Genomic DNA, 25921 nt, shown 5'->3' with positions numbered 1-25921 from the left:
ATTTTCTGAGCTCCACTAGTGAAAAGAATAACGCAAATTAATTGAGTCACTTGAATAACAATATATAACAGAAGAAATGCAGGGCGAAGCTGTTGAGCGCCCCATTCAGGAAAGCACACGGCTCTCAGATGACAACTGACAACCAATGTCTGTTAAACAAAGTAGAGTGGAATCTCGATGACTACTGTCCTAGTTCCTCTGCCAAGAAACAGATGACCTTCACGATTGAAGATGAACTTACTTCATCGAACAGACCTCGCAGTTGCAAACAAAATAAGACTGAGGACATATATAAGCGTAGATACAAAAGTTTGAGGCAAAAATGCATAAGGTGCTCAGGCAAAATACACAAATCAAGTTGTTCACAGTTATAGTAGAAAGGAAAGAAAGAAATACTACTACTTCCAGCTCAAACACAGGGGGGCTCAGCTCATACTGATTCTTTTGCTTTCTCAGCTCCTGAAAAAATATGTCTAAATAAACATTGCTTGGCACATAATCATTAGATACCTAAATAGATAATGAAAAAAAAGGCCGGATTGTATTATATGGATTGGATAGTTAACTAGTTGACCGGCATAATCTGAAAAATAGACATCTAATATGCATGTATTATTGCACCTCGATTGGGGGACAAATGGATATAGAGAGAAATTTTGAACTGGTGCATGTATTTTTGGTAGTGGATATTAGATATCTAGTTTAGAAGCAACAGCTTACAGTAGAAATCGAGAAGTGATTTTCCAAATATATATATATATATATATATATATATATATATATATATATATATATATATATATATATATATATATATTGAGAGCAGGTTTGCTGTCCGTAGTTGATTGGTACTCCAGACATCAGAGCTCCAGCTGCGACAGCCAACAAAGAACTCTTGGTCGCCTTGCCGCCGGAGAGAGAACACCCATGACTGCATTGGCACCCCTCGCGAAGTGCTCCATGGGAGCCTCTCTGATGGCCGCCGGAACAACCATGAGTAATTCGCGGACAGACTGGAGATCAGCCATCCTCCCTTCGCCGTCGCACATCGAAATACTCTTCTGCTCCCCGCTGCTTCACGGTCCGAAACAAACACAACAGCGGCCCCCCTGCCCCTCGATGACTGCTAGGCAAACGACGGAGGACACATGAAGCTTGGGCAATCATCCACCGAGGGAACCGACTTCGCGGTGGATATGCGGCGTCACCGCCGATGACTTTGCTCCCGTCCCGTGTCTCCTCTGCAATGCAAGAAAGACACGTTTGCGCGAACAGAGGGCGTTCAGGGTGTGGGAGGACGTGGCATTCAGCTATAAATGGCCAAAAGGCCCGAGGCCCGACGGCCCGGCCCATGGCACGGCGTTTTGGCCCGGTCTAAGCACGGCACGGCCCGTCAGAGGTTGGGCCCGTGCCGGCCCGGCCTGACCACCGGGCCGTGCCTGGGCCTCTCCACCGGCACGTTGGGCCGGCCCGGCACGGCACGATAGGCCACAGGCTAGGCCCGACACATAAATAATAGGGAGTAAAAATAGACATATTATATGCTATGGTCGAAAAAATAGGGATGTAAAATAGACTTATTTTAGCTATATATATGTCAGCACAGGAGGGACGGAAAATAGACTTATTTTCACTATGTATATGTCACAGCCCAAAGTTGAGGGACGGAAATAGACCTATTCACTACATATATGTCACATCCCAAGGAGGAGGGATGGAAAATAGACTTAATTAAAAAAGGCACGATGGGCCACCTGCGCCTTCGAGCCGGCTCGGCACGGCTCGATGGCTGGTGGACCGTGCCGGCCCGATGGCTGGTGGGCCATGCCTGGGCCGGGCCGTGCCGGGCGGGCCTTTTGGCCATCTATACATTCAGCCTTAGGGCATTAGCAGTGTGCCACCCATTTTGTGGAGTCTGGGGTTGCCACATAGGACAAAGACACAAGAAGAAGAATACTTACACAAGTCTCACAGTGCTATGTAGCCTCAAACAGGATTCACACAAATAAAAAAATTATTTCTCTCTCCCTTATGGCCTATCCAATCCGCTCCCCACCTAGGCCACCCGCGCGCCTCCCCCCCCTTCTCCGGCCGCTATGCCTCTCCTTCCTCATCCGGCACAGCGGCGGTGCCGAGCCACCCAGCTACGGCGCGACGGACGACGGCGGCACGGTTTTCCGAGCGGAGCGGCGGCCCCAAGCAGCAACGACGCCGGCAGAGTGGCACGCGGGGTGGCCAGATCCGGCCTCAGGCAGCGATGGCGGCTGGGTGGCAGATCTAGCATCGGGTGGTGGCCGCGGCGGCGGTCGCACGACGACAGCGGTAGCAGCCCGACGACGGCGGTGACAGCTCGACAACGGCGGCAGCGGAGGAAGTTTAGTTGGGAGATGGCGCCGACGGTGGGCTGGTCGAGCGGCGACAGCGTTTGTGGTAGTCGGCGCCACTCGAGCTATGATGGCGCCGGACGACTGGGCGGTCAAGCGGCAACAACGTTGGCCGGCGAGCTCCCGTCCTCGTCACCGCCCCACCACCGACGCTTGCGCGAAGCCACTCGCGCGAGGCTCTGTCCTCTATAATGCTTTCTCCCTGCATTTTTCGTTTCAAGAACGAGTAGCCAAGTTTGGCTCCGAGGACCTCTTCTGGCTTTGGGTCTAGCTGGTGTGGCGTGGAATATTCGATTCTTAGCAACGAGGTTGAGTGCCACGTCCTCCCAAACGTCCTTATTTGGCCATGCTTTGGGACTTGGGAGAGCGAAAATGTTTCAGCCCGTGAATGGACGCACGAATCTTAAACAAAATCGAACGGACACAAATTCGGCTGACAAATAAAAATAAATCAGTAGGCAGCCAGTTCAGTTAGCAAATCCCTTTCCTTTGCGGAATAAGTTCATATAAGGTCCCTTAACTTGTCAGCGAATTCGATTTTCGTCCTTCAACCCCAAAACCAGATATAACAGGTCCCTCAACTATCAAAACCGGTGTAGATAAGGTCCCTCGGCGGTTTAGATGGCGGTTTTGGCTGACGTGGCGCCTACGTGGCTATTTTGACTCGGTCTTCATCTGACGTGACACTGACATGGCGCTTACGTGGCAATTCGATCCAGAAAAATAATAAAATATGTGGGACCCACACGTCAGTTTCACACACATAAATAATAATAAAAAGGTGGGACCTACATGGCCCCACATGTCAACCTCAGCCCCTCCTCTTCTTCCTCCTCTCTCCCCCATCTCCCGTCGTCTTCTTCTCTCGCCCCCATCTCTCTCTATCGCCGGCGGAGATAAGGCGCGGCCTCCTCCATGGGCGGCGGCGGGCAAGCTACCGCTTCCCCACCTGCTTCCCCCCCACCGCCGCCGTGGTAGGGGAAAATGGTTGGCGGATATTCTTGTTTTCTTTTTTTGTTTAATCTTTGATTGTGCGTGTATGGAGTTTTTTTTTTTTTGACTAAATCACCGGGGGGGGGGGGGAGAGAATCCCCACCTGAATATATTGAGCCAAATGATCTTACACAGGGCAAGCTTTACCTATGCAAGCGCAGGGGCCATGGAGGATAGGAGAACAGAATACACGGAGAATACAACGAGGAGAGAACAGAGAAAGAAAACCTCCTAAAAGATTACAATTGATAAACGACACTTGCAAAAATATCTTGCCAAAATCCAAAACCTACTGCTAAACCCTAACTAATCAACATCCAATTCCTCTCACAGCCAAAGCGTGTATGGAGTTCTGGATTAGGAGAAAAAAAAGGTACTTAGCTGTCGGTGGATTAGGAGAACATATTAGATCTAGCGTTGGTGGATCCAATTTTAATTTGCAAAATTTTGTCAGTACTTAGCTGTCGGCAGCAGTAGATCTGCAGAAATGGAGTCTTTTTTTCTGATTGCTTGGTTGCAACCGATGCAGCGGGCAGATAGAAATGGCGGCGGAGACGTTCCTCTTCACCTCCGAGTCCATGAACGAGGGTCACCCCGACAAGCTGTGCGACCAGGTGTCCGACGCCGTCCTCGACGCGTGCCTCGCCCGAGAGCAAGGTGGCGTGCGAGACCTGCACCAAGACAATCATGGTCATGGTGTTCGGCGAGATCACCACCAAGGCCACCGTCGACTACGAGAAGATCGTCCGCGACACCTGCCACAACATCGGCTTCGTCTCCGACGACATCGGCCTCGACGCCGACCGCTGCAAGGTGCTCGTCAACATCGAGCAGCAGTCGCCCGACATTGCCCAGGGCGTGCACGGTCACTTCACCAAGCGCCCCGAGGAGATCGGCGCCGGCGACCAGGGCCACATGTTCAGCTACGCCACCGACGAGACCCCCGAGCTGATGCCCCTTAGCCACGTCCTCGCCACCAAGCTCGGCGCCCGCCTCATCGAGGTCCGCAATAACGGCACCTGCGCCTAGCTCAGGCCCGACGGCAAGACCCAGGTCACAGTCGAATGCCTCAACGACGCCGACGCCATTGTCCCCGTCCGCGTCCACATCGTAGGGAAGAAGAGAGAGGATAGCGGGAAGAAGAAGGGAGCAGCGAGGATGGCATGTGGGGCCCACATGGGTCCCACCTTTTTTATTATTTCTGTGTGAAACTGACATGTGGGTCCCATGGATTTTATTATTTTTCTGGATCGGATTGCCACGTAAGCGCCATGTCAGTGCCATGTCAGATTAAGACGGAGTCAAAATAGCCACGTAGGCGCCACGTCAGCCAAAACCGCTATCTAAACCACCGAGGGACCTTATCTACACCGGTTTTAATAGTTGAGGGACCTGTTGTATCTGGTTTTGGGATTCAAGGACGAAAATCAGATTCGTTGACAAGTTAAGGGACCTTAGATGAACTTATTCCTTCCTTTGCTGTATTATGAAGAGGCCCGGCCCGGCTCGTTTTCTACTTTCCTGGGCCAACTCATTGATCGGCGACATAACACATATATATTGAAGGGAACGAAACCCTAGCCCCGAGCATCATCGTCAGCAAGCAGTCCACCGAGAACGATGATGGTGGGGGGTTCCGGGCACAGGTGGTGGTCGGCGGCCCCAGCTGCGCGGCGGCTTCTCCATGGCGGCCGCTCCTTCCAATCGGAAGGCATCCCGCCGGAGCTAGCAAAGCACCCTCGTCTCTGGAGTCTCCTCCGCACAGCTCTAAGCAACAAGGTTTATTTGCCCCCTTTCCCTAATCTCTTCCATCCTCTCTCTCTCTCCCTCTCCCTCTTGTGCGGTTCAGTTTCCCCATTGAGGCCTGTCCCCTCACCCAAGGGGATCTGGGATTAGATCTATATATATATTGTGGTGTGGAATTAAAGCCTTCGAGGGAGGCGGCCGGATTGAATCCCCAAATCCCTTTTCGCCGTTAGGCTTTTCTTTGGCAGGCTCAATCTGCTTATGTTTATTTGGATATATAGTTGTGGATCGCAAGGGGTAATTCTAAGAGAGGATGGACCAAATAAATTCATTCATTCATAAAACTACTTTGAAAATCCTTCTTCTTCTTCTTGTCAAAATAAAAGCACATGATCTCTGCTTTCATCGAAATATATAACATTTCAAAATGTATTTTGAACAGCAACTAGAGTGGTTCAATTTGATAATTATGAAGCCAATAGCGGCAAGGACTACTGTTTGTCACTATTACTACATATCTGTAGCACACCTAGCATGCCAACACACACAAAGGGGAGTTTGAACTTTTATTTTAACCACCAGTTAACATGATAGCAAGCATTAATTGATAATTGGTTGTGCTATATAGGTTCATCCACTGCTGCAGAATATTGATAATCTGTCAAAAAAGGAACAGCTTCGCAACTTAACTAAGAGGTATCGATCTCTGCTTGTTCTTCACTTCTGTTCTCTGCCTGATCCTGCCTTCTATCAATTCATCCTTTTCTCCCTCACAAATTTGCAGCTGGGTTAAGGAGCAGCGAGGTACAATCATATCACCATGGCTGTTTGGAGGATCCTCATTGACGTTGTTCTCACTTGGATATATGGGGGCTCTTTTGGGTGATGATTATCAGCAGGACCTCAAGAACAATGGGAAACTTAATTAGATGAGGTGGCACAGTATGATATCAACTTGGCAGTCTGCAGTTCATTTGTAGCCTTGTTCTCGACTTATCTGCTGAATTTGATGTATCTGTCAACTAGTTAACTATCTTCGTGCGTTCTGGTGCTGTCTCCTGGACGACTAATTCAGTGAAGTTATGGAGTACTTAGCTTATCATCTGCTGAATTTTAATGTTTGTGTCAACCAGTTATATAAGTTTATAGCTTGGAAAGAAGTGGTCTCAGTGATACAACTACCTCCAAATTTCATGAGACGCATAACATTATGACGAGCAACTTGTTGAGAATCATGGCCACAATAGAAATTCAGCTGAATGAGTTCCATTCACCTGTTCGTATAATCGTATGAAACAGAGGCAATATCTGTGATATAAGAGGAGGCAACCTTATAAGTTATAATAATAATAATAATAATAATAATAATAATAATAATAATAATAATAATAATAATAATAATAGAACATAAGAAACTTATTTCGCACAAGTAGATGTGCATAACAAACGCTCTTTCTGCAATAACAAATCTAAAGTCTTCAAACCTGCCTGGAAATGCAGCTCCCACGGAATTTCGCGCTGGTGTGGCCACTGCCGCGTTTCGACACGTCATCGGGTGGCTGGAATCCGGTGAGATTTTCGCTAGCTCCCGTGCGGCCGCGTCGTCTTTGCAAATTTTGCAGAAAAGCCCTCTAATTTACTGATATTTCGTAATAGATCCCAATTAAAAGTTTTCTGGTTTAGAAGTCTTGCATTTAGGACCTCCAAAATATAGAATATCCAATACAAAGAAGAGAAAATCTGGAAAATAGGATTGCGCTCAGAAACACGAAAACTAAGGGGCTCTTTCGAAAACAAATTATCCCTATCAACTCCTCCCCCGAAACCCTAGCCCACCACAGTTCGCTCTCCCCCTGCGCCGTGCTCCTCTCCTCTCGTTCGCTCTCTCCCCTAGCCCACGCCGCCTCCTCCTCGCGTCCTCCCCTCCCCCCTTACGCCGCGCCGCCGCACACTCTTCTCGCACCTAGCCTCATCGCCGCACCTCCCTCTCGTCACCGCGGGGCCAGTTCCGGTGGAGGGGAAGCCGTGCTCGCCGGATCCGGCAGCCACGACCTCCCCGCCGGCGGATCCAGCCACCCGAAGGCATGGGTTGGTCTAGCACAAGAGGCTCATCGGTAGTGTCGGATGGTGGTCCTTTCTCCACAGCAGTGAGTTCCATGGGGAAAGACTTTGCTCCTCCACCCCATTTTCTTCTTGCTCTCCTTGTCTTTAATCCAGATCCAGAGCCGGTGGGGAAGTTGGATGTGACAGATCCAGGGTTGCTGGATCTATTGAGCTTGGTGGCAGCGGTGGCAGCAGCTCGACAATGATAGCAACAGCGTCTCAGACACGCCCTCCTCCTCGAGCATGCGCCGGCGACCACAGGAGCCCGAGGCCAAAGCTGATCTTCCTCAGCTCCGTCTGAGCTTGTAAGTTTCTGTCCTTTTGGTGTTCTTGGTAGAATGATAAAAACGGTGATGGTGTGATCTACAAATTGATGAAGATGGGGATGGCATGATGTGCATTTTTTTATGTATGATTATGTATGCATTTTCTGTGTATAGATGTGAATACATGTTCTGGAGCACTTTGTGGTAATCTATCAATGTGACTCATACTATTTTTTTTTATTTCCTTTTATTTTAAAATTTTGCCTCCAGGAGGGGTAGCGACCGGCAGTGGTAGTGCCTCAAGGAGAGGTAGCAAGTCGCCATCAACATTTTGAGCTTTCTCCTGCTGTTTCATCATGTTTGATTGCTTCGATTTTTCATCCGAAACATCGTTGCATGGGAAGAAACTTGATGATATATGATTTGGCTATTGGGCTCTGCTAAGATTGTCTTTTTTTATATAGTTCTTGCAGTTCCGAGTCTGTTTGTGTTCTAGAGGCCTGCTAAGTGTTAGGTTAGACCTAAATTCCGTAATATGGTTGGTGAGTTAGAACCAGAACTTGGCCTTGGTGTTTGGTAGTGGTGGGTTGTGCTAAATGGCATGTATTTTTTATGACGTGGGCTTCATTTACAAAAGCCTCATGTTTTTTTTGTCATAGCAGTAGCCTCATGGTTGCTTGCCATGGCAGTAGCATGAGGTATTTTGCCGCCGTGCCTCTGCTTCCCATGGTCAAAAATCAGTTAACTGTGGCTCTTTTACATTATTAATCAAATTGTGGCATTGCATATAGTACTAGAGTTCTTATCAGAACTATGTACCTCCAAGCTTTATTAGTTAAATAGAAGAACAAGCCTTGATTTACAGTATCATGTTAATTTTGCAGGTGTTGGTTGCTCCTGCTTCACTGACTGCCCATAATGCTGAAAAGAGATTTGTGGGTCCCAAAGTTATTTTTTTTGTGTGTGTTTCTGAAACGTCTCATAGCAAAAGTAACCAAACATGCATGCATATTTTGGCTTGTGCATTTGATGGTTCAGAGTTGATGGTTGGCTGAATTCCTTAACTACAGACTGTTGGATAGTGTGCTGGTCAATTTGGACACATATTGACTGTTGTGATCTTTGATGATTAATTTACCTTTGCTCATCTTCATTTCAGGTCCTCAACAGCAGGTAACCAACTTCCTGTGCTACCATAAAGCTTCAGTTTAGGACATTAAGTGTTGTCTCCCATTATAACCATGTTATGTATTTGACGTCAATCTCACCGACGAGGCAAATGATTCACGTCATCTATTCACCGTTACTTCACATACGGAAGTTGCAGACATGTCTTTGATGAACACCATGACCTGTTGATTGCATATACATATGCATCATGCAATAGGTTTGTCATGGAGATATAAAGCTTCTGTGAACAGTTGAGCTGTAGATTTTGCATCTTTAGTGTATCATATATCAGTCAAGATTCATGTGCTTCTTATTCCTGCAAATTTTGTTCTTCTCCATCATCTCCTCTTGTATATGTTAACATAATGGATTTGCTTTCTGATTTATTGACACTTAATATATTGTACAATTCAGCTGTGTATGGACATATATTAGCAAAATGGAGTGACTAAGTAAAATTTACTATTTTAGTTTTGGCACCTACTCTTATGCAGGAAACAGATTAGTATCATGCATTTTTATGTATGTGTACCATTTAATTTATCCTATTTGTGTGGTGTTGTTTTTTCCCCATATTTCTGATTCTTCATTTCTCTTTCTGTTAGATGATGCAAATGACAGCTCTAAATGTATTTTTTTTATCTGATCATCAGTTTGACCTGTTTTATGACATCTTGCAAACAAAATAACTGGTTGCAAATGAATACTGACCTGGTAAATTTGCAATGCTGGAATTTGATGGTATAACACTACTTATAAGCTTCGAATTCACTTGACGCGGTAACATATTTATAGTCAAAAGCTTCTGTTTTTTTTTCCTTCTTTGGATTTAAAGGAACAACATTTGTTCTTATGGAAATCTGATGATTTTTTTTACTGTTAATCACATATATAATCTGCAGATATACACATTTGGTTCTGAATATGACCCAGAATCAGATGTGCATGGAAAGCTTGTTGCTTCTTTTCTTCTTTTGATCTTTAATAGACTCGCTTGGCAAGGAATATCCCTCACAAAATCAGGAAGAAGGAGGGATTGCATACTCAATAATGTACTTGTATGTTTGTAGTGCTCTCTTATTTAATTTTGCTGAAGGGATACGCATAGTAGGGAAGTACCTGATTATGGCATGTGAAAATGTGAAATGCACATTGCTAAGTACCAACTAACATGTATCCCCATCCAAATAAATTCAAGACATGCTTGAGCTATGCAATTGATTTAACTTAGCAACCCACACTTTGGTAGTTCAACATAAGGGGGAATATTTATGATTGTTTTAGTAACTCTGAGATTTTTTTTTGCATACATGCATAGCTAAATTTGCATGTATTTTCATGTGCAATTGCACTCTATAATAAATTTGTAGGACTTCACTCCATAAATTATACTTCTCTGTAGGAAAATGATGATTTTCTGATTCATTAATGGCAATCTGGGTAGTATATCCGTTATGTGCTAGATAGTCACTTCATATTTCTAAACTTGGGCGCACTTTGAATCAAGACGAATAGCCTCAGTTGAATCTGTTGAGTTACATAAAGAAGAGGTGGTTGTGCTTCCTGGTTCAGAGAACCGCTCCATCAAAGCTGCGTTGGATTGAAACAGAATAAAGGTATGGCTGGGTATGCACTATAGTGGTTCATAGAAGAATGGCATAGCATATCCAATGTTACACATAAATAGTATGTTAATTGGTTCGATTAAAAATTAACTATTTTGTTTTTACCTTACATGCATGAATGGGGTAGCGCAGATCTTAGAGAGTGCTGTACATAGATAACTCTGGTAGATAAAGGAATCAAAATTCAAATCTACGAATATTCAATTATCTTTATCGTGTGAAAAAATGGAAGCGTTGAACATGTTATCGGGAGGCAGGAAATATACTTATGGTCATGCTTAATAGGCAAATGCAGTATTATAAAGGATGCAAAAAAAAATTATACAACTTATAATTTAGACAACATGGAGTATTAGTACCATTTTTGCTTATGCTTTTGATCCAAACTTACACCACAGGGCTTTCATACATTGAGGTATGCACCATTAATTAAAACAGCTTTTCTTCTTGTGATAACAAAAAATTAACATGGGTTTAAATGCTTCTGACTTTGACTACTGTAAATTCCTAAAATATCCTATCACTATATGTATTCTGAGCTGAGTCGTCCGGTTGTCTCTTATATTAAAATGTAAGAAATTGAAGGAGCTGTAGCTATTGTAGTAGCATTCAAAATAGAAGAGCTAAATATATAACCATTATTCCATCGTGACACGCAATCCCAATAGAACGTGATCACGTAGTCTAGCTAGCTGATCCCCAATCCGCAGTCTGTTAACTTGCGTTTGAAGGTATAGCAAGTTGTTGTTTTCACTATACTTACTAAGGCGCTATATTTAGTTTGGTCCAGAAAACCAACTATTTATATGGAGTTCTTGATGAAATTTTGGACAAATCTTCAGAAGTAAGAATCGCTACAATTGATGCAGAAAAAGTCTGTTACATGGTTGTTTCTTCTGGTAGTGCAACTAAAGGTATTATTAGCAAGACTGCTACTTTTATCTATTTTTTTATTCAGAGTTCTATATTGCCAACTTTTTCACACTGATGTTTGGTTTTATTTGGCATCATCACTTGAATGGATGCTGTTTCATTTTGATGACAAAATTAGGATCTAAGCTGTTTCTACAATATGGATCTGCTCTCCAATTGACTACCCTTACATTTTACATCTTGATGCATTTACCGTACAGATATGGATCTGCCCTCCAAATGACCACTCCCTACATTTTGCATCTTAGTTCATTTACTGTACATATGGATATTGGTAAATCCTATGATCGCTCTGAATTGCTTGGTATCTGAAAGTAACCAGTTGATGCCAATGGGTCTATGTGCATATTTCATGATTTTAAGATTGCTAACATGTTGAAGAATTCCAAAATGGAGGTTGAACCTTCTGAGTTAATGGTTTATACAATTAGACAAAACTAACCGATGTATGAACTAAATTGAATTTTATAACTGGCTTTTATTTGAGTTGAATTATACCTAGAATAATATATTTTGTGTTAGTACTTCTGGGTAGGTATCAATATTTAATAAAGTCATTTTTCCATAATTCCCCTAATTTTTTGGACAAAACAACATTCTCAGCCTGCATACTACTTTCCAGAATTTTGCATCTTGATCCAGGAGCTTCTTTTGTGCATTTTAGTAATCTATTGACTCGATGGCTCTTGCAGCTAGACTTGGGGCCAGCTAACAAATTTGCAGGATTACACATGCATGTTTAAAAAACTGAGAATATGGGGCACATTAACAATTCCTGATAAGAGAAGTTTAGAATCTGTTTGGGGAGTGAGGATTTGAATTCTTAGTTTTTAGCCCAATTGGCAATACAAATATTTGTAACCTGGGTATATATATATATATATATATATATATATATATATATATATATAGAATTAACTGTGTTTCCTTTGCATGGACCTATGTATAATAGATGATTTGAAAAATACAATATTTGTGATGTTATTTTACGCATGTGATAGTTTTAAATTGTCATATTTGAAAATATATTGCCAAATCATGTAGTAATATTTTCTTTTGGTTGTTTGATTGCAGTTCTAAATATCGCCTTGTGTTAGCAGTTAGCACGTGCATATTCCTTCAGTTACCTCATTCACAGATTACTTGATATGGACCACTCCTGCATTGATCCTTACAGAAATAGAAAATTAGAAGGGGAGGACTAATACTGTTGAGTAGTTCAATGCCATAATATTGTTGACCCCCAATATTGACATTAAAATTGTATTTTTGCCGCGCTTCTCAGGTAGCTATGTATAGTGGAAGCAATTCATCGTAGCAAAAAAAAAATGCGCCTTCCATTTGCACATCAACAGGAAGGCCCTTGCAGTAATTCAACTCTCTGAATTCAAGGGAAAAAAGTGCAATTGCTGTTAAGGCATCCAAACTGCATTAAAATTTATCTATTTGTAATGTAGTCGTATATGCTCATCTAGCGGAACTACTATATATCCTGCCATCATAGATGTGGCAAGTTTTACTACATATATACTGTCCACAATCTGCATGCATGATGTTATACTTGTACATGTCCTTCACTGAACTTTCAAAGAACATTGTTTTAGCTGGCTACCTTGACTTACAAATGTAACCACTGATTCCCTCTAATGGTACCACTGGTGCCGCGCGCTTTGCGCGCGTTTGACTCTAGTAGTATTAAAATGGACTCATAAGGCTGGACGAAGGGATTCAGCCTGCGATGAGATTCAACAAATTTTGTGTGCCTCTCGCGGTAATTTTAGGTGACGTGACAGGACACCACTGCAATTTTTGAGAAATCCATCAATCTCTGATTCCGAGGGTGTGTTTAGTTCACGCTACTGATTCTGAGGGTGTGTTTAGTTCACGCTAAAATTAGAAGTTTGATTGAAATTGGAACGATGTGACGGAAAAGTTGAAAGTTGAGGGTGTGTTTAGTTCACGCTAAAATTAGAAGTTTGATTGAAATTGGAACGATGTGACGGAAAAGTTGAAAGTTTGTGTGTAGGAAAGTTTTGATGTGATGGAAAAGTTAAAGTTTGAAGAAAAAGTTAGTAACTAAACCAGGCCTGAGGTGTAATATTAAGTAGATGAAACCACAACGGGAAATTAAGGATAATACAGAGATGTAGCAAGCAAGATCAAGAACACAATCACTGTAGTGTTTTCCATATGGTATTTTGTCAATTCATGCAAAGAATGCGCCATTGTATGTATAATGAACAAATTTGAGCGAGCACCGACTGGATCAATACGGTAAAGGAATGAGCGGATAAAATTTTATAACTAATTAAAACACCATGGGATCATCCAATATGTCTCAAGGATGTATTTGCACTGACAATAAGTAAATGCATGTGCATCCAGTTTATCAAACTTAAAGCCTACGAAAAACTTTTAATATCTTTTTAAGATAATAGCAAATCAAATGGATTCATGACAGGTTCTATTACAGAACTTGGGAAAAAAGTAAATCAAATAGCAATCAGAAGAATGGAATGTATCAGGACATATATAATGCCCATATTAACCTGATTATAAGCATAAGCTAAAATATATGCATGATGAGAACTTTTGTAACAACATCAGATATCTGTAGTCTCGTGAACTAAACTTGTTTAAATCCTGTGTAACATAAATCTGAACGAAATAATAACAAAAAAAACATAACTACTACTCTATACTAACTCGTAATTGGAGTAAACACAAATTTTGGAGTAAAAAGAGAGGCAAACTCATATCCAGATCAGCACGAACAGGGCAGCTGCAACAATGCAGCGACCAAGCAGCAAACAACACAGGACGAATGCAAAAGCTAAAAATTATTACAGATGCTGAAATTTTTTGGTATACATACCTCAGTTTTTAGAAGCCACATCCAATACGCTTGAATGACTCCTAGCAGAGTTCATAAATTAACTCAATTTTCAATATTGTCATGTGGATGAATGGGAACTAAATGGATTTCTTGACACAGTCATCAAATTGGAAGTGAATAAAGTATAGCGTGTAGTGTTAAAAATAAAGCAATAGCCATGTAAAAGAATTTAGTCAAAGAAAACCACTTATACTGCAATGGCATACAGTATTTGTTGGTTCTATTAGGACTAAAAATAAAAATGGATCATGGATTAGATTAACCCACGATGCTTAAGAGCAGGGAGAATCTAGGCTGCGTAGTATTTGAACAGTGTGGTATACAGCTCCTATACTGCAATGGCAACAGCAAGATCATCAGTAGTAGCATCATCTGCTCTTACTGGAGTAGTAGTAGTAGCAGCAGAAATAGTAGCCTGGTTTCTGGATGAGGCTATGCAGGTCAAGAACATGGTGCATCATACCTGTGGGGGGATCGGACCAAAGTAATTCCATCAGCTCCGGCCAGTGGCGCCTGCTCGGCTTGGCTTGCTCCGGTCTAACCAATAGGCTCTGGCGCTCCGCCATTGGTGTCCAGTGCTGATGATCACCCTGCTAGCATTGGGGATGAATTCAGAGTCCTAAAAGTTGACGACGACGGAGTGTGGTTTATAGAGGTACTGAAAGAGGCTTAAGAGGGAAATAAATGGAATTAATCGCCGGTAATGGACGGCTCATTGTTGGTGAGTAAATGCTTTTGCTCCTAGAGGGAGATGATCGGTACTTCGGTAGCTCAACAACCGATCAGGAGAAGGAGATCAATTCTGGCTACTGAAATCTGAAGGAGATCAGCATGGAGAGCGCATATCTGACTGCAGTATTGTTTTCAAATCGGTACTTTTGTGACTGACTGACATAGTTCCTATATATGTTGGCGTGAAGCTTGGAAGAAAACATCAGTAATAGAAATAAAGAAATACTAAAATCAGAAGGCATCAGTATTCTTTTCTCCAGATCTATCAAATTTATGAACTATTTCACCTAAGATCGGCGCCGGCGACCAGGGCCACATGTTCGGCTACGCCACCGACGAGACCCCCGAGCTGATGCCCCTCAGCCACGTCCACACAATCCGATGGAAATTATCCACCAATGGTCATTTCAGCTGCTCCTCAGCCTACAGTGTATTCTTCTTGGCAAAGGAACTCTGCCCAATCAGCGAATTAATCTGGCAAGCGAAGGCACCGGCAAGAATACGTTTCTTCATGTGGCTGGCTGTAAAAGGACGCTGTCTGACAGCTGATAATCTTGAAAAAAGGGGATGGCCTCACGCTGATTGCTGTACTTTGTGCCAACGAGAACCTGAAAACTGCTTACATCTGTTTATCAACTGCGACTATACCATCACAGTGTGGAGACTGATGCGGCAATGGATCAGCGCTTACTTCCCCATCCCTGGGAGCGAAAACACATGCCTGACAGAGTGGTGGTTGCAGGCCAGAACATGTTTTCGGAAGTGCTACAGGACAAACTTCGACAGCACTTGTATGCTGATTTGCTGGCAGATTTGGAAGTAAAGAAATGCGCGTGTTTTCGACCAAAGATCGAGAAGCCCTAACCAGTTAGCAGAGGCTATCAAAGAAGAGATCTTAGTGTGGAAAGAAGCAGGCTATTTCGAGAATTGCAGTTCTTAGTTTTCTTTCTGTTGTGTTGACGTTTCCAGTTCTTTAGTTTGCCGGGCTGTGGTTCCTGCCACAGTCTAATTCGACAGCCTCCTGTCGTTGCAAGCGAGAACTACTTGTACTTTGATTTTATTCCTTCCAATCTTAATGAAATTTGGTCGCCGGTTCCTTCTGCCGACCTGGCAAAAAAAAATGAACTATTTCGTTTGGATTTAATTTGGATACTGACAAACGCATATATTAAAAGAATAACTTCCTTCAAAGATCACAGCAAAACTGCCATCGCAAGAGGCAAAGACGTGATTTTGACATATATCCATACCTTCAATTTGCTATCTCAGCAAAGTTCTGTAAACCATTCAGTTGGGAATTGTGAATTGCTTAAGGGAATTTACCTCTGCAAGATAAATAGGAATTAACCAAATGATTATAATCCTCACCATATATGTAAGCACGAAGAAACAACTCACAGAATTGTATACTGAGAATTTCTGAAGGAAGATATTAACCTCATATGCTGGAGTAAAAAGGTAATGTAAAATTAGCGGGACCTAGAATGGTAGTATTAGTTAGGCTTGTAATATATTTTAGAAAACAATTAAAGAACTGGAACCATGCGGCGGTTGACCTCGAGAACCATGCGGGGTAGCGACGACGGCCTTGACGCCGGCCTGGAGGAGGCGTTTGGTGAGGTTCCCCGTGCCCAGCCGATCTCGAGGACGGTGTCGGTGGGCTTGAGGCCGGCCTTCTCGACGATGGAGTCAACCAGCGCCGGGTTCCGCAGGATGTGTTGCCCCTTGGACTTGTCGAACGGGATCCCTCCCTGCAGCCGCGCGCCATCACCCCCGCCGCCTCCTCCTCCTCCTCCGTTGCCACCGTGCCGCTTCTTCTGGATCTTCCCGCCCGCCATGGCGATGGGCTCGCACGTCCAGCCGCCGGAAGAATTGGGAGAGGCCGGAGGCAGCTCCGCGGCATGGCTGGCGCGTGGGGGATGGGGGAGGGTGGGAGACAGTGCGACGCGGGGAGGAGAAGCGAGTGCGCCGGCTGGCGGCACAGCGGCGCAGCTGGCGTGCGCGCGTGCGCGCGTGCGCGAGGGAGAAGGAGAAGCGAGGCGCGCGGGCAGCGGGGGAGGGGAAGCGACCGCGCGGATGGGGAGAAACCCTGGAAAGATAGCAATCTAACCGTCCAAATAAAATCTGAAGGTTAGGATTATTTGGATGACGTGGCTCTTTCTAGATGCAGCTTTAGATCTTAACTTTATAAAAAGAACGGATGTGTTCTCGGAAATCCTAATGGGCGGGCGGGTGATCGCTCCCCCATCCGTCAAGCGATCACCCCCCCGCCCTTCCCCTGTACTCGATACACTCCTTCTCCTCTCCCCCTTCCTCCTCCCCTTCTTCTCTTCCTACTATAGTACACCAATTTTTTTTTTTAAAAAAATAAAAAGTTAGAAAAATTTATGTATAATAATACTATATATAAAAAATTTGAATTCAAATTCAAATTTGAATCGAGTATGTAAACTTTTGATTTATAAACTTTAGGTATATAAACTTTAGATGCATAGAAATACTATATATAAAAAATATTTGAATTCAAATTCAAATCAGATATAATTAAAATTCAAATTTGAAATGGGTATGTAAACTTTTTACTTATAAACTTTGGGTCTATAAACTTTAAGTGTATAAACTTTAGATGTATAGGAAAACATTATATATAAAAAATATTTAAATTCAAATTCAAATTTGAATCGGATATATAAACTTTTAACTTATAAACTTTGGGTCTTTAAACTTTAGATGTGTAAACTTTAGGTGCATAAATTTACTAAAATAGAAAAGTAATGCGGTGCCAAAAAGGAAAACCAGGTGGAGGGAGGGAGGGGGGAGGGGGATCAATCGCTATCCCCATCTCCAGGCATCGATCGCCCATTAGGATCCCCATGTGTTCTGATCGGGAAGTGGGCAAGCTATGTGAACAAGCGAACACATCATGGGAAAACAGAGCCAGCGCCCAAAACAAGATTGCAAACTGAGATTGTGTAAAATGAATGGAAAAGGCTATACGTACTAACTTTTTCTTACTAAATTCTTACTAACACTGATGTGTCATGCTATGAGTGCACCTAGAATTTTGTAACTTCCATCTACTTAAATCAAACGGTTGAGATGATTGTTAGTAAAAGTTTAGTAAGAAAAATTTAGTACGTGTAGCATTGCTCAAAATGAATAGTAGATAAGAAGATAAAATAAGCGGATTATCCGCTGCCACGAGAAAATCTTCTTCCGACGACGTTCATACGTGATACCGACCATAAAAAAGCACAATCAGAGGAGAGGATATAATAATACGGTCCTATAGTTTGATAGTTTAGTGCAACCTGCAAAAGTTCAGGAAAACCACACTTACTCCTAATGCCCGAAGTTCAGGAATACGGTCCTAATTGTTAGAGTCACGAAGGGAAGGGCGTATCACACATCGTTTATTGAAAGAAGCTGGAGAAATGTTTAAACACATTTCGTTATTACAAATTGAAGCCTTATGTTGTTGAACTGTTCATTCGATCTCACTAGCACATATGTGCAGAGTTTGTACTATGCAAAATGAAGAAATATAATGCAAGCACCTTATTGATACTCTCTAATCTTCCTGTGACATGAAGAAAAATTCGAACTGGTAGGCAAGCTTACATGAAAAAAGGGGACAACACACTAGAGCTATAATGAGTTCAATCACCGTAACAAAAAGGATGCGGCGCAAGGAAGGCACAAAAGCAACAGAAGTATCTGCAAAGCCGTGAAACCTACAAAAGGAAGCAAGGTGTTACTCATGCAGTTCAACAAAATATCACTCACCTGAAGATGGTGAACCTGACAGTCCAGTCCATGCCTATGCCTCGTAAAGTAAGCAATGATGGCTTGATACTGCAATAAGGGGTCACGATCAAGTTATATTTTGTGCCTCGTATGACAGCATCAAGATTATTTGTGAAAGTAGTAAATTATCTTCCAGCTTGAATAAGCACTTCATTCTTCTTATTTATATCACCATGAAGCCAATTAGGAACACTGAAGCAGGTAGTGAAAACACAATCATTTCATGTACAACTAGGCAGTGGCTAATTATTCCTATGCAAGGAACAGTTGGCAGTTGCTATAGAAATACCATGATTCATTGATTCCTCTTCAGTGTCTGAAGAAAAGCCTGGAACAGACTCCAGCCACCCCAGCTATCGACCATCTGTCATAGATGTAAAAAGAATGAGAACGGAAAAAACTGGAAAGTAGGTAGCACGTTCAAGTTAAGAAATCAGTCGGTAACATATAACCAGCTGAATAGGTGCGAAAGCACAAAACTATTTAGCATTGATCATAACATTCCTAGTAAAGCATATGAATATGATAGCAAAGTTCTCTTGAATATCGCCATAACATAAAAAAGAAAACCCAGCTATATCAAAATGCCACTGTCACATGATAAATATATAAGCATGGAGTTCATAGCAGCAGGTCCTTTATTTCTTACTACATTTCACTATACCAGCCAAGTGTGGAGTTCTGCACAATAAGATTTAAGCATAGATCAATAACTTACAGTAACATATAGCAAAGAATAACAAATAAAAAATCTGGTGCATATACAGCAATGGAATCAATATCCATCAAAGAGAACTAATGTCTGCCAATATAAAACCATCTCATCAGTAAAAAGCATAACAGTGCTGCATGGTTAAAGACTGAAAGATATGGTTCAAAAAACAAGATAATCAACTCACTCTGCAGGGCTTAACGGTGGAACCGCCAGATTCAGCGGTGGACCAACTGGTTTCTCTTTTGGTTTCAGTTCACGATTTTCACCTGATTTCATACCTCACATTCATCAGCCAATACATCCTCTGGCTGCAAATCCTTCTCATAGTGACTTCCATCTTCTATGGGTGATCTCTACAAAAGAAAAGTAAGAAAACTTGAGTACCTAATGCATCCACAAAAAGATAGCAAATAATAGTGTGAAAAATGATCAAAACTGATTGGAGCGCAGATTCATATGCATGCAATATAGATACAAGAAATGAACAGGGAGAAAGATTTTTAGTTAGATAATAAATACACAATCAGCAAAGATGTTACATGTCTTAATAAATATGTTTGCAGAGTTAACCACCAAATAGTAACTCTGAATTTAGAATAATATAAAGCACATAATTCTTTGCATGTTGGATTACATGAATACTTCTGTTGAAATGCAGTTAAAACAACATGCTACCAAGCCATCGTTAGCATACTGTAATTACATCCACAAGTATCTAAGAAATAACTAATGCCTACAACCACATTGCTCAGTGCAGAATGTATAAAAAGTGGCTCCGTTTGGAATTTCTGTGAGGATATGGTATTTCTTAAGCCTGAAAAAAAGATATTCCTACTTTAAGCCTGAACAGTAAATAACTTGAGAATCAAAATTTCACATGTGAATCTTCATCACTATCACCAAATACATCACGGGGAACTTAATGATCTCTTTTCTCAACTGGCCAGCTGTATTACTAAATACTACACTGGTAGGGAGGATCTACATATGCAAAAGATATTGAGTCACATGCAAAATTAGAAATATTTAGTCGACAGTGGATAGATTGCTACATCATAATGTCAAATCTAAATAGCATATAATGCATAGATGATAAGTAGCATTCTGATTATTTTTTCCATAACCTTGGTTTCCTTGTTTCACAAGGTTCCTCAACTTCATGAGCTCGACCAGCATAATGGTCATCTTCAGACTCCTCAGATTCAGAGGCAACAACTCTTCTGCTAGCTACTTCGTCTTCACTATGCATGCCTGTTGCATCATTTTGCATCACACGGTCACTAAGTTCTTTTTTCTGGGGGGCTCTGCACCTTTTCCCCATCACTTTCTCCTTGATCAAGATCAGCAGGATGAGCTTAAGCTTCACTTTCCTCTTCCATCATAACTTGCCCCTCACTTTCACCTTCTCATTCAGCTTCACCTTCCTCTCCATTATCAGCATTACATTCCACTTCTTCCTGGACAAGCACATCATAAGCAAGTATCACATCAGATAGCTTCATCAAAGTATACGGCATGTCTCGATGTAGAACTGGGACACAAGAATCCTACAAGAGCTAAAACTCTGTAGTAAGATCAGCAGGGTATAACGGTTCAATTTTTACACCGTGATAGATCCAATATATTTCCATATCACTCACTACGCCCGTTACTCTGTTTTCCCATCACCTAGCTTCACCACCACAGGACGCCTTTCACTCCAGAAGGCCGATTAAACCATGCCCAGTCACCTCCAATTAGGACGCTGTTCAACGCACATAGTAGTAACACGTATTTTACACTTCAGATTGGCAGACTTGCACGTCAAGTGTGAGGTACAAAGTGATGGATTTCAAAAAATTCCTGTGTTCAACAGGCAAACCACACACCCTCCCCACAATGCTCCATATCACGTCACGTAAAACTACAATTTTCTACTATTAGTAGAGCTGCCAAGATGTTTCTTTCAGATTTTTTGAACAGTTGATTGGGATCAATGAAACACAAATCTACAAAATTACATTTTTCTACTATTAGTAGAGTTGCCAAGATGTTGCTTTCAGATTTTTGGAACAGATGATTGGGATCAACGAAACACAAATCTATGGGTTCTTTCTAGTCAATCATTACTTTCTGACTAACAAAGTAGCCATGCACAATTATAGATTGCACTGTTTTCTCTAACCGAACAATGAACAAACATTATTATTATTCCTATTTTGCACAAAATGATGAAATAACAAAGTACCAGTTTTAGTTAATTGTTGCTACTACTAAAACCATTACATCTGATACATGCACATCATCATGAAAATATACTAAGGATAAAGTGTTAAGCTAGAGATGCTCTCAACCAATTAGGAGTTCAAAGGATATGCATCAAAGTATTGATTCAGGAAAAAGAATTTGCACCCCAACTTATACAAAAATGGGAAGTGTTGCAAATCTCTATGAAGTTTGCCCTTGCAGGTATCAACAAAAATTAATAAAGTCTTGCTAAAGAAGTACTCAGTACTATTTTCAACAAGGTATTTTGTTTGTATCTTTGACCAACAACAGTCTCATCAATAGCCAAAAAACTGAATTGTTCCTACACTATTTCACTAGAACATGGGCATTCTTGACCTTTAATTTCATGACCAGACTTTAGCAGAAAATCAATTTTGTCAGAGGAACATGTAACAGCATGTGGTCCTAGATAGTCCAAGTGCTACCGCAGCCTCACTGCGTTCATTTTATTTCCAATGAATTCCAAAAGTATGTGGTGCTGCTACAGGATCTACCAGTTATGATGTAAGCAGTAAAATCTGAGCCTAGTTGTTGTTTCATGATTTTACATGAGTTATGGGATATATGGACAATTCAGATAGTCAACAGAACTGAGTACTACAACAGAGCAAAACTTACTTTGGAGTTTGGACAATAGGCATATACAATGCCCACATTTTTGTAAAACAAGAAAATACATAACTAACCCATTCCTACAGATTAGAACATAAGACTGAATACAATTTAAGATTCCTATGGTTTAAAAGGAATCAACGTGAGAACCCATAAACTTTTACCTAGAACGTGCCGATGAGAAGAACCATGGGGAGAAATGAAGGGAACACTTAATATAACTGGCCACTGGGAGAAATATGTCTACCAAATATGAAGTGAGGCCACAATATTTCACATGAATATGTTCCCACCTTTCATCCATTATCCTTTACTAGTAGCATGCTTGTGCTAACGCTACAACAATATTTAGTAACGCAAATCAAACATGTGTAAAACTATACATGGCAGATGAGTGGTATGAAGAAATATATATGACTTACCATTGCCTTTAAATCATAAATTATATATTCAAGAATATAAAATTAGGAAAAATATTTAAATAGTAGATTTATTATTTCCTTACTACAGAAAACATCTAGAAAATGATTTGTTATTTCTGTGGCATGAACACATCTACATCTGCTACATCACGCAGCACATTGAGCCTTCCATTGCTTCTGTTCTCTTAAAGGAACTAAACGAACATACGAACATAAGGTTACAGCATCCGAGAAGTGTCCCTGCGTAAAAGTAGGTAAAAGATCCTTAACTCTTCTCGCATTAGTTTAGCATGAAGATGAAGAATACACAGTTCGTTTGAAACATTCAGTGGAACTTTAGGCATTTTTTTCTCTTCAATAACAATTTGTTTGGTCAGTATACCTCTACAACTGCAAGTTCATATATAGCTTATCTCTGATTCTTGCACACTGCCAGCTGCTAGGAAATTAGAAACAACCTTCCATACTACAAAATTTTCAAAAACTAACTTTTATGTACAAGATTCACCAATATTCTAAAAAATAATGAGACATTAGGGGCAAAAAAAATCGGGACTTGAAGATAAACCACTGTTATAAGAAAGAGCCGCTTGAATGACTTACAAATGAACGTCCGTACTGAAGTTGATGCATTCATAATTGGAAATCTCCTGATATAAATTAGAATCAAACTAATTCTTAGCATTATGTGCATGTGCTACGCAGATAATTGCATAAAGAGTACAAACTTAAACTTTATACTTCACAATTAATAGGCTATTTTTTGACAGCAAAACAAACATATCAAACTGTCTTTCACGGCTAACAACTAAAGATATTGCCTGAACAACAATCAATGTTATAAGAAAATAAATAAGGAATCATTATGTTCCACAGGGTATTGATAGATTCTAGATGGCATTAGCATTCAGCACTTCCGTGCAGGAAACCGAGAGAGGAGTACAATTTAAACCAAGAATGCTAAATTAGATCAGATGCAATGGTGACACAGCCCAGCAAGTCTTACACACTTGAATTATAGATATTGATCACTCCAGTCCTTCTCAGTTGTATGCAATGTTGTAATTTCACTTCAATTTCAATGCAGTACATGGACAAAGCAAACGATAGCAAAAGAATTGGGGCAGATTACCAGATTGAGTGGAAGTAACAGGATTTCCGCACTCCCCTGTGTTATATGCCTAGCATTGCAATATTATGGCATTCAATCATAGCCTAGATAAATCTTTCCCACAGGGTAAAATATATATATATATCAGAATGCAAACAGACAGGGGATGTTAGCCAGTGTAGTACTGTTTTGGTGCTGCAAAATTTACTTGGAGATAAGTGTATCCTGCTGCCTCTTCATGTCCATTGGTACTGCCCTGCAAAATCAATCAGAAGCAAGATCCAGCTACTGCGGAAAATTGTAATTGCCGGAGAAAAGAGATTGGCCAACTCACAGAGTTGGTCACTTGGTGCTTGATTGAGTACATAATATTACCCTCCATCCTCTGATTGAACCAAAACAAAAATTTCCGCTCAAATCTAGAAAAAACTAGCAGGAAACCAGGGAGATGCTGCGGGTGGTAGAGAAAGCAGATATTTTAACAGTATGAACAATATATAATCAGAGAATAAGAGAAGCATGTAAAGAACTTGAACAATTACTGTGATGTGCTGCCTAAATAATCAGACAGCTGATACATATGCCTAGCAGTACAAATTTTTAGTTCATACCATTACAGTCAATCCAATATTATTTGGTTGCGGATGTCCATGGTAAAAAACAAAGAGTGTCACATTGAAATGGTATTGATAAGTTGTTAACTGGTAAGTTATTTCTTCCAAAGCTTGCTGAACTTTCACAGATCATATCAGTGCAAATTTGAAACCTGGAACCCACAGAAGATATGAGTAATTTGGAATCATATATATGTGTGTAGGTGTAGCAAGACAAGAAACTAAAAAGAACATGTACATTTGTAGGTTGATGTGCGGGGTCGCCTTAGAAAGCCTTAAGGCCATAACAAGTTTACAGATCCGGAGTAAGCAACCAAAGCTAAGAAAAGAAGCACAGGCTCCTGCTTAACCTTCAGCTCCGCAGCGAGGTCCTCAGCGACGGGCATGACGTCCTCCACCGTTGCCAGCTTTGTCCACTGCAGCGACCCACCGACCGATCAGCGCACTCAGTCCGAAAGCACCGAAAACACAGGTTGGTTATCCAGCAAAGAGGAGCCTTACCGAACAGGGAGGGCTGGTACGGCGGAAGGCGGCGGCGGAGGTGCCGCTGCGAACGGCCGGGGGCCGGGGCTAGGTTTGGAGGCGGCACCCCATGGTGGCGCGGTGACGTGCACTCGGGTCGTGGAGACCTCGGGGAAGCCGGAAGCGGACGGGAGGCGGAGAACGATGCCGGCGCTGGCGCGGAGGCGGCGGGGAAGAGGCCTTGATGATAGCATCGATGGCCCAGATCGAAGAGGCTATAATCGGACGGCTAGGAACAGGTGAGTGAATGTGTTTTACTGTAGCAACTTGGAAAACAATAAAAGTACGGTCGGCTTGTTTGGTAACTTGATGCAAGGGGATTGGGAGTTTACACAAGGGAATTGATGATGGGATTAAGATGAGAATTTGATTTTTAATCTCAATATCTTGTTTGGTAGAAGTGATGAAAATTAATAGGGAGTTTACTTGGAGATTAGGTCATTAATAAAAACGGATGGCTGAGATTTACTTAGATAGAGTAAAGGATGGATTCCCTCCCAATTACCTGCCCCTACCCAGGTATTGAAAGGAGGGAGTTCCTTCTTCAATTCCCCATCCACATCCCACCAAAATTTTCATGTCTTCCAACCAAACAAAACACTTAATGACCTCATCCCTCTGAACTCCCAATCCCTCCTAGAAACTCCCTCCAACCAAACGGGCCGCGTAGGTTTTAACTGCAAATATCAACCCCAGATCCAAAGTGTTTTATTAGCCACTAAGGAACGCAGAAAATCAAACCGGTGATTCTCCAAACATGTTTATTTAAGCTTAAAAACATGATTGCAACCGCGAGAGACGACGAAGAATTGCTGTCGTCGTCGGTTGGCGTCTCATGGAGAGCCGAGACATGATTTTCACCCGATATAGAACATGGGACGGCACGATAATGCCCTCGAGAGGAGAAGAGACGCTCGAAAGCGTTTGTCGTTGCGGGCCCGACTAAGATCAGGATAGATTTTCACCTGTCACCTGTGAGTCCACAGCCAACGTGCCGATGCT

The 25921-nt window shown here is 41.9% G+C and overlaps 2 protein-coding genes, 3 long non-coding RNA genes and 1 pseudogene across 10 annotated transcripts; 3 read left to right on the top strand and 3 right to left on the bottom strand.

The window, feature by feature from the left end:
* Positions 1–3919: 3919 nt before the first annotated feature.
* LOC127779002 (S-adenosylmethionine synthase 2-like) lies at positions 3920–4406 on the top strand (annotated as a pseudogene).
* A 546-nt stretch (positions 4407–4952) lies between these two features.
* LOC127779004 (uncharacterized) lies at positions 4953–6240 on the top strand. Its single transcript, XM_052305654.1, has 3 exons — positions 4953–5156; positions 5752–5819; positions 5908–6240. Exons 1-3 carry the CDS (start codon positions 4998–5000, stop codon positions 6050–6052), a joined length of 372 nt encoding a protein of 123 aa, XP_052161614.1. The 5' UTR covers positions 4953–4997; the 3' UTR covers positions 6053–6240.
* Positions 6241–6943: 703 nt separating this feature from the next.
* Positions 6944–9083, top strand: LOC127779007 (uncharacterized). Its single transcript, XR_008018597.1, has 2 exons — positions 6944–7531; positions 7763–9083. It is a non-coding gene; the product is annotated as an uncharacterized LOC127779007 (long non-coding RNA).
* A 3270-nt stretch (positions 9084–12353) lies between these two features.
* On the bottom strand, positions 12354–15620 carry LOC127779008 (uncharacterized). The gene is made up of 3 exons (XR_008018598.1): positions 14580–15620; positions 14096–14136; positions 12354–12601 (listed from the first exon to the last, which is right to left on the bottom strand). It is a non-coding gene; the product is annotated as an uncharacterized LOC127779008 (long non-coding RNA).
* Positions 15621–16286: 666 nt separating this feature from the next.
* Positions 16287–16751, bottom strand: LOC127779009 (uncharacterized). The gene has a single exon (XM_052305657.1). The coding sequence runs from the start codon at positions 16749–16751 to the stop codon at positions 16287–16289; it is 465 nt and encodes a 154-aa protein (XP_052161617.1).
* A 1162-nt stretch (positions 16752–17913) lies between these two features.
* Positions 17914–25071, bottom strand: LOC127778327 (uncharacterized). 6 transcript variants are annotated; one of them, XR_008018488.1, is made up of 5 exons: positions 24899–25071; positions 20495–24813; positions 19555–19723; positions 18945–19019; positions 17914–18703 (listed from the first exon to the last, which is right to left on the bottom strand). It is a non-coding gene; the product is annotated as an uncharacterized LOC127778327 (long non-coding RNA). The 6 variants fall into 6 exon arrangements; XR_008018485.1 differs by having other exon boundaries at positions 17914–18847; positions 18945–19723; XR_008018486.1 differs by having other exon boundaries at positions 18945–19723.
* Between the last annotated feature and the right edge of the window lie 850 nt (positions 25072–25921).

This window comes from Oryza glaberrima, chromosome 7 (genome assembly GCF_000147395.1).
Source record: "Oryza glaberrima chromosome 7, OglaRS2, whole genome shotgun sequence".
NCBI classification, from domain to species: Eukaryota; Viridiplantae; Streptophyta; class Magnoliopsida; order Poales; family Poaceae; genus Oryza; species Oryza glaberrima.
The sequence above is the reverse complement of the archived record's forward strand: the minus strand, read 5'-3'. Positions and strand labels throughout refer to the sequence as shown.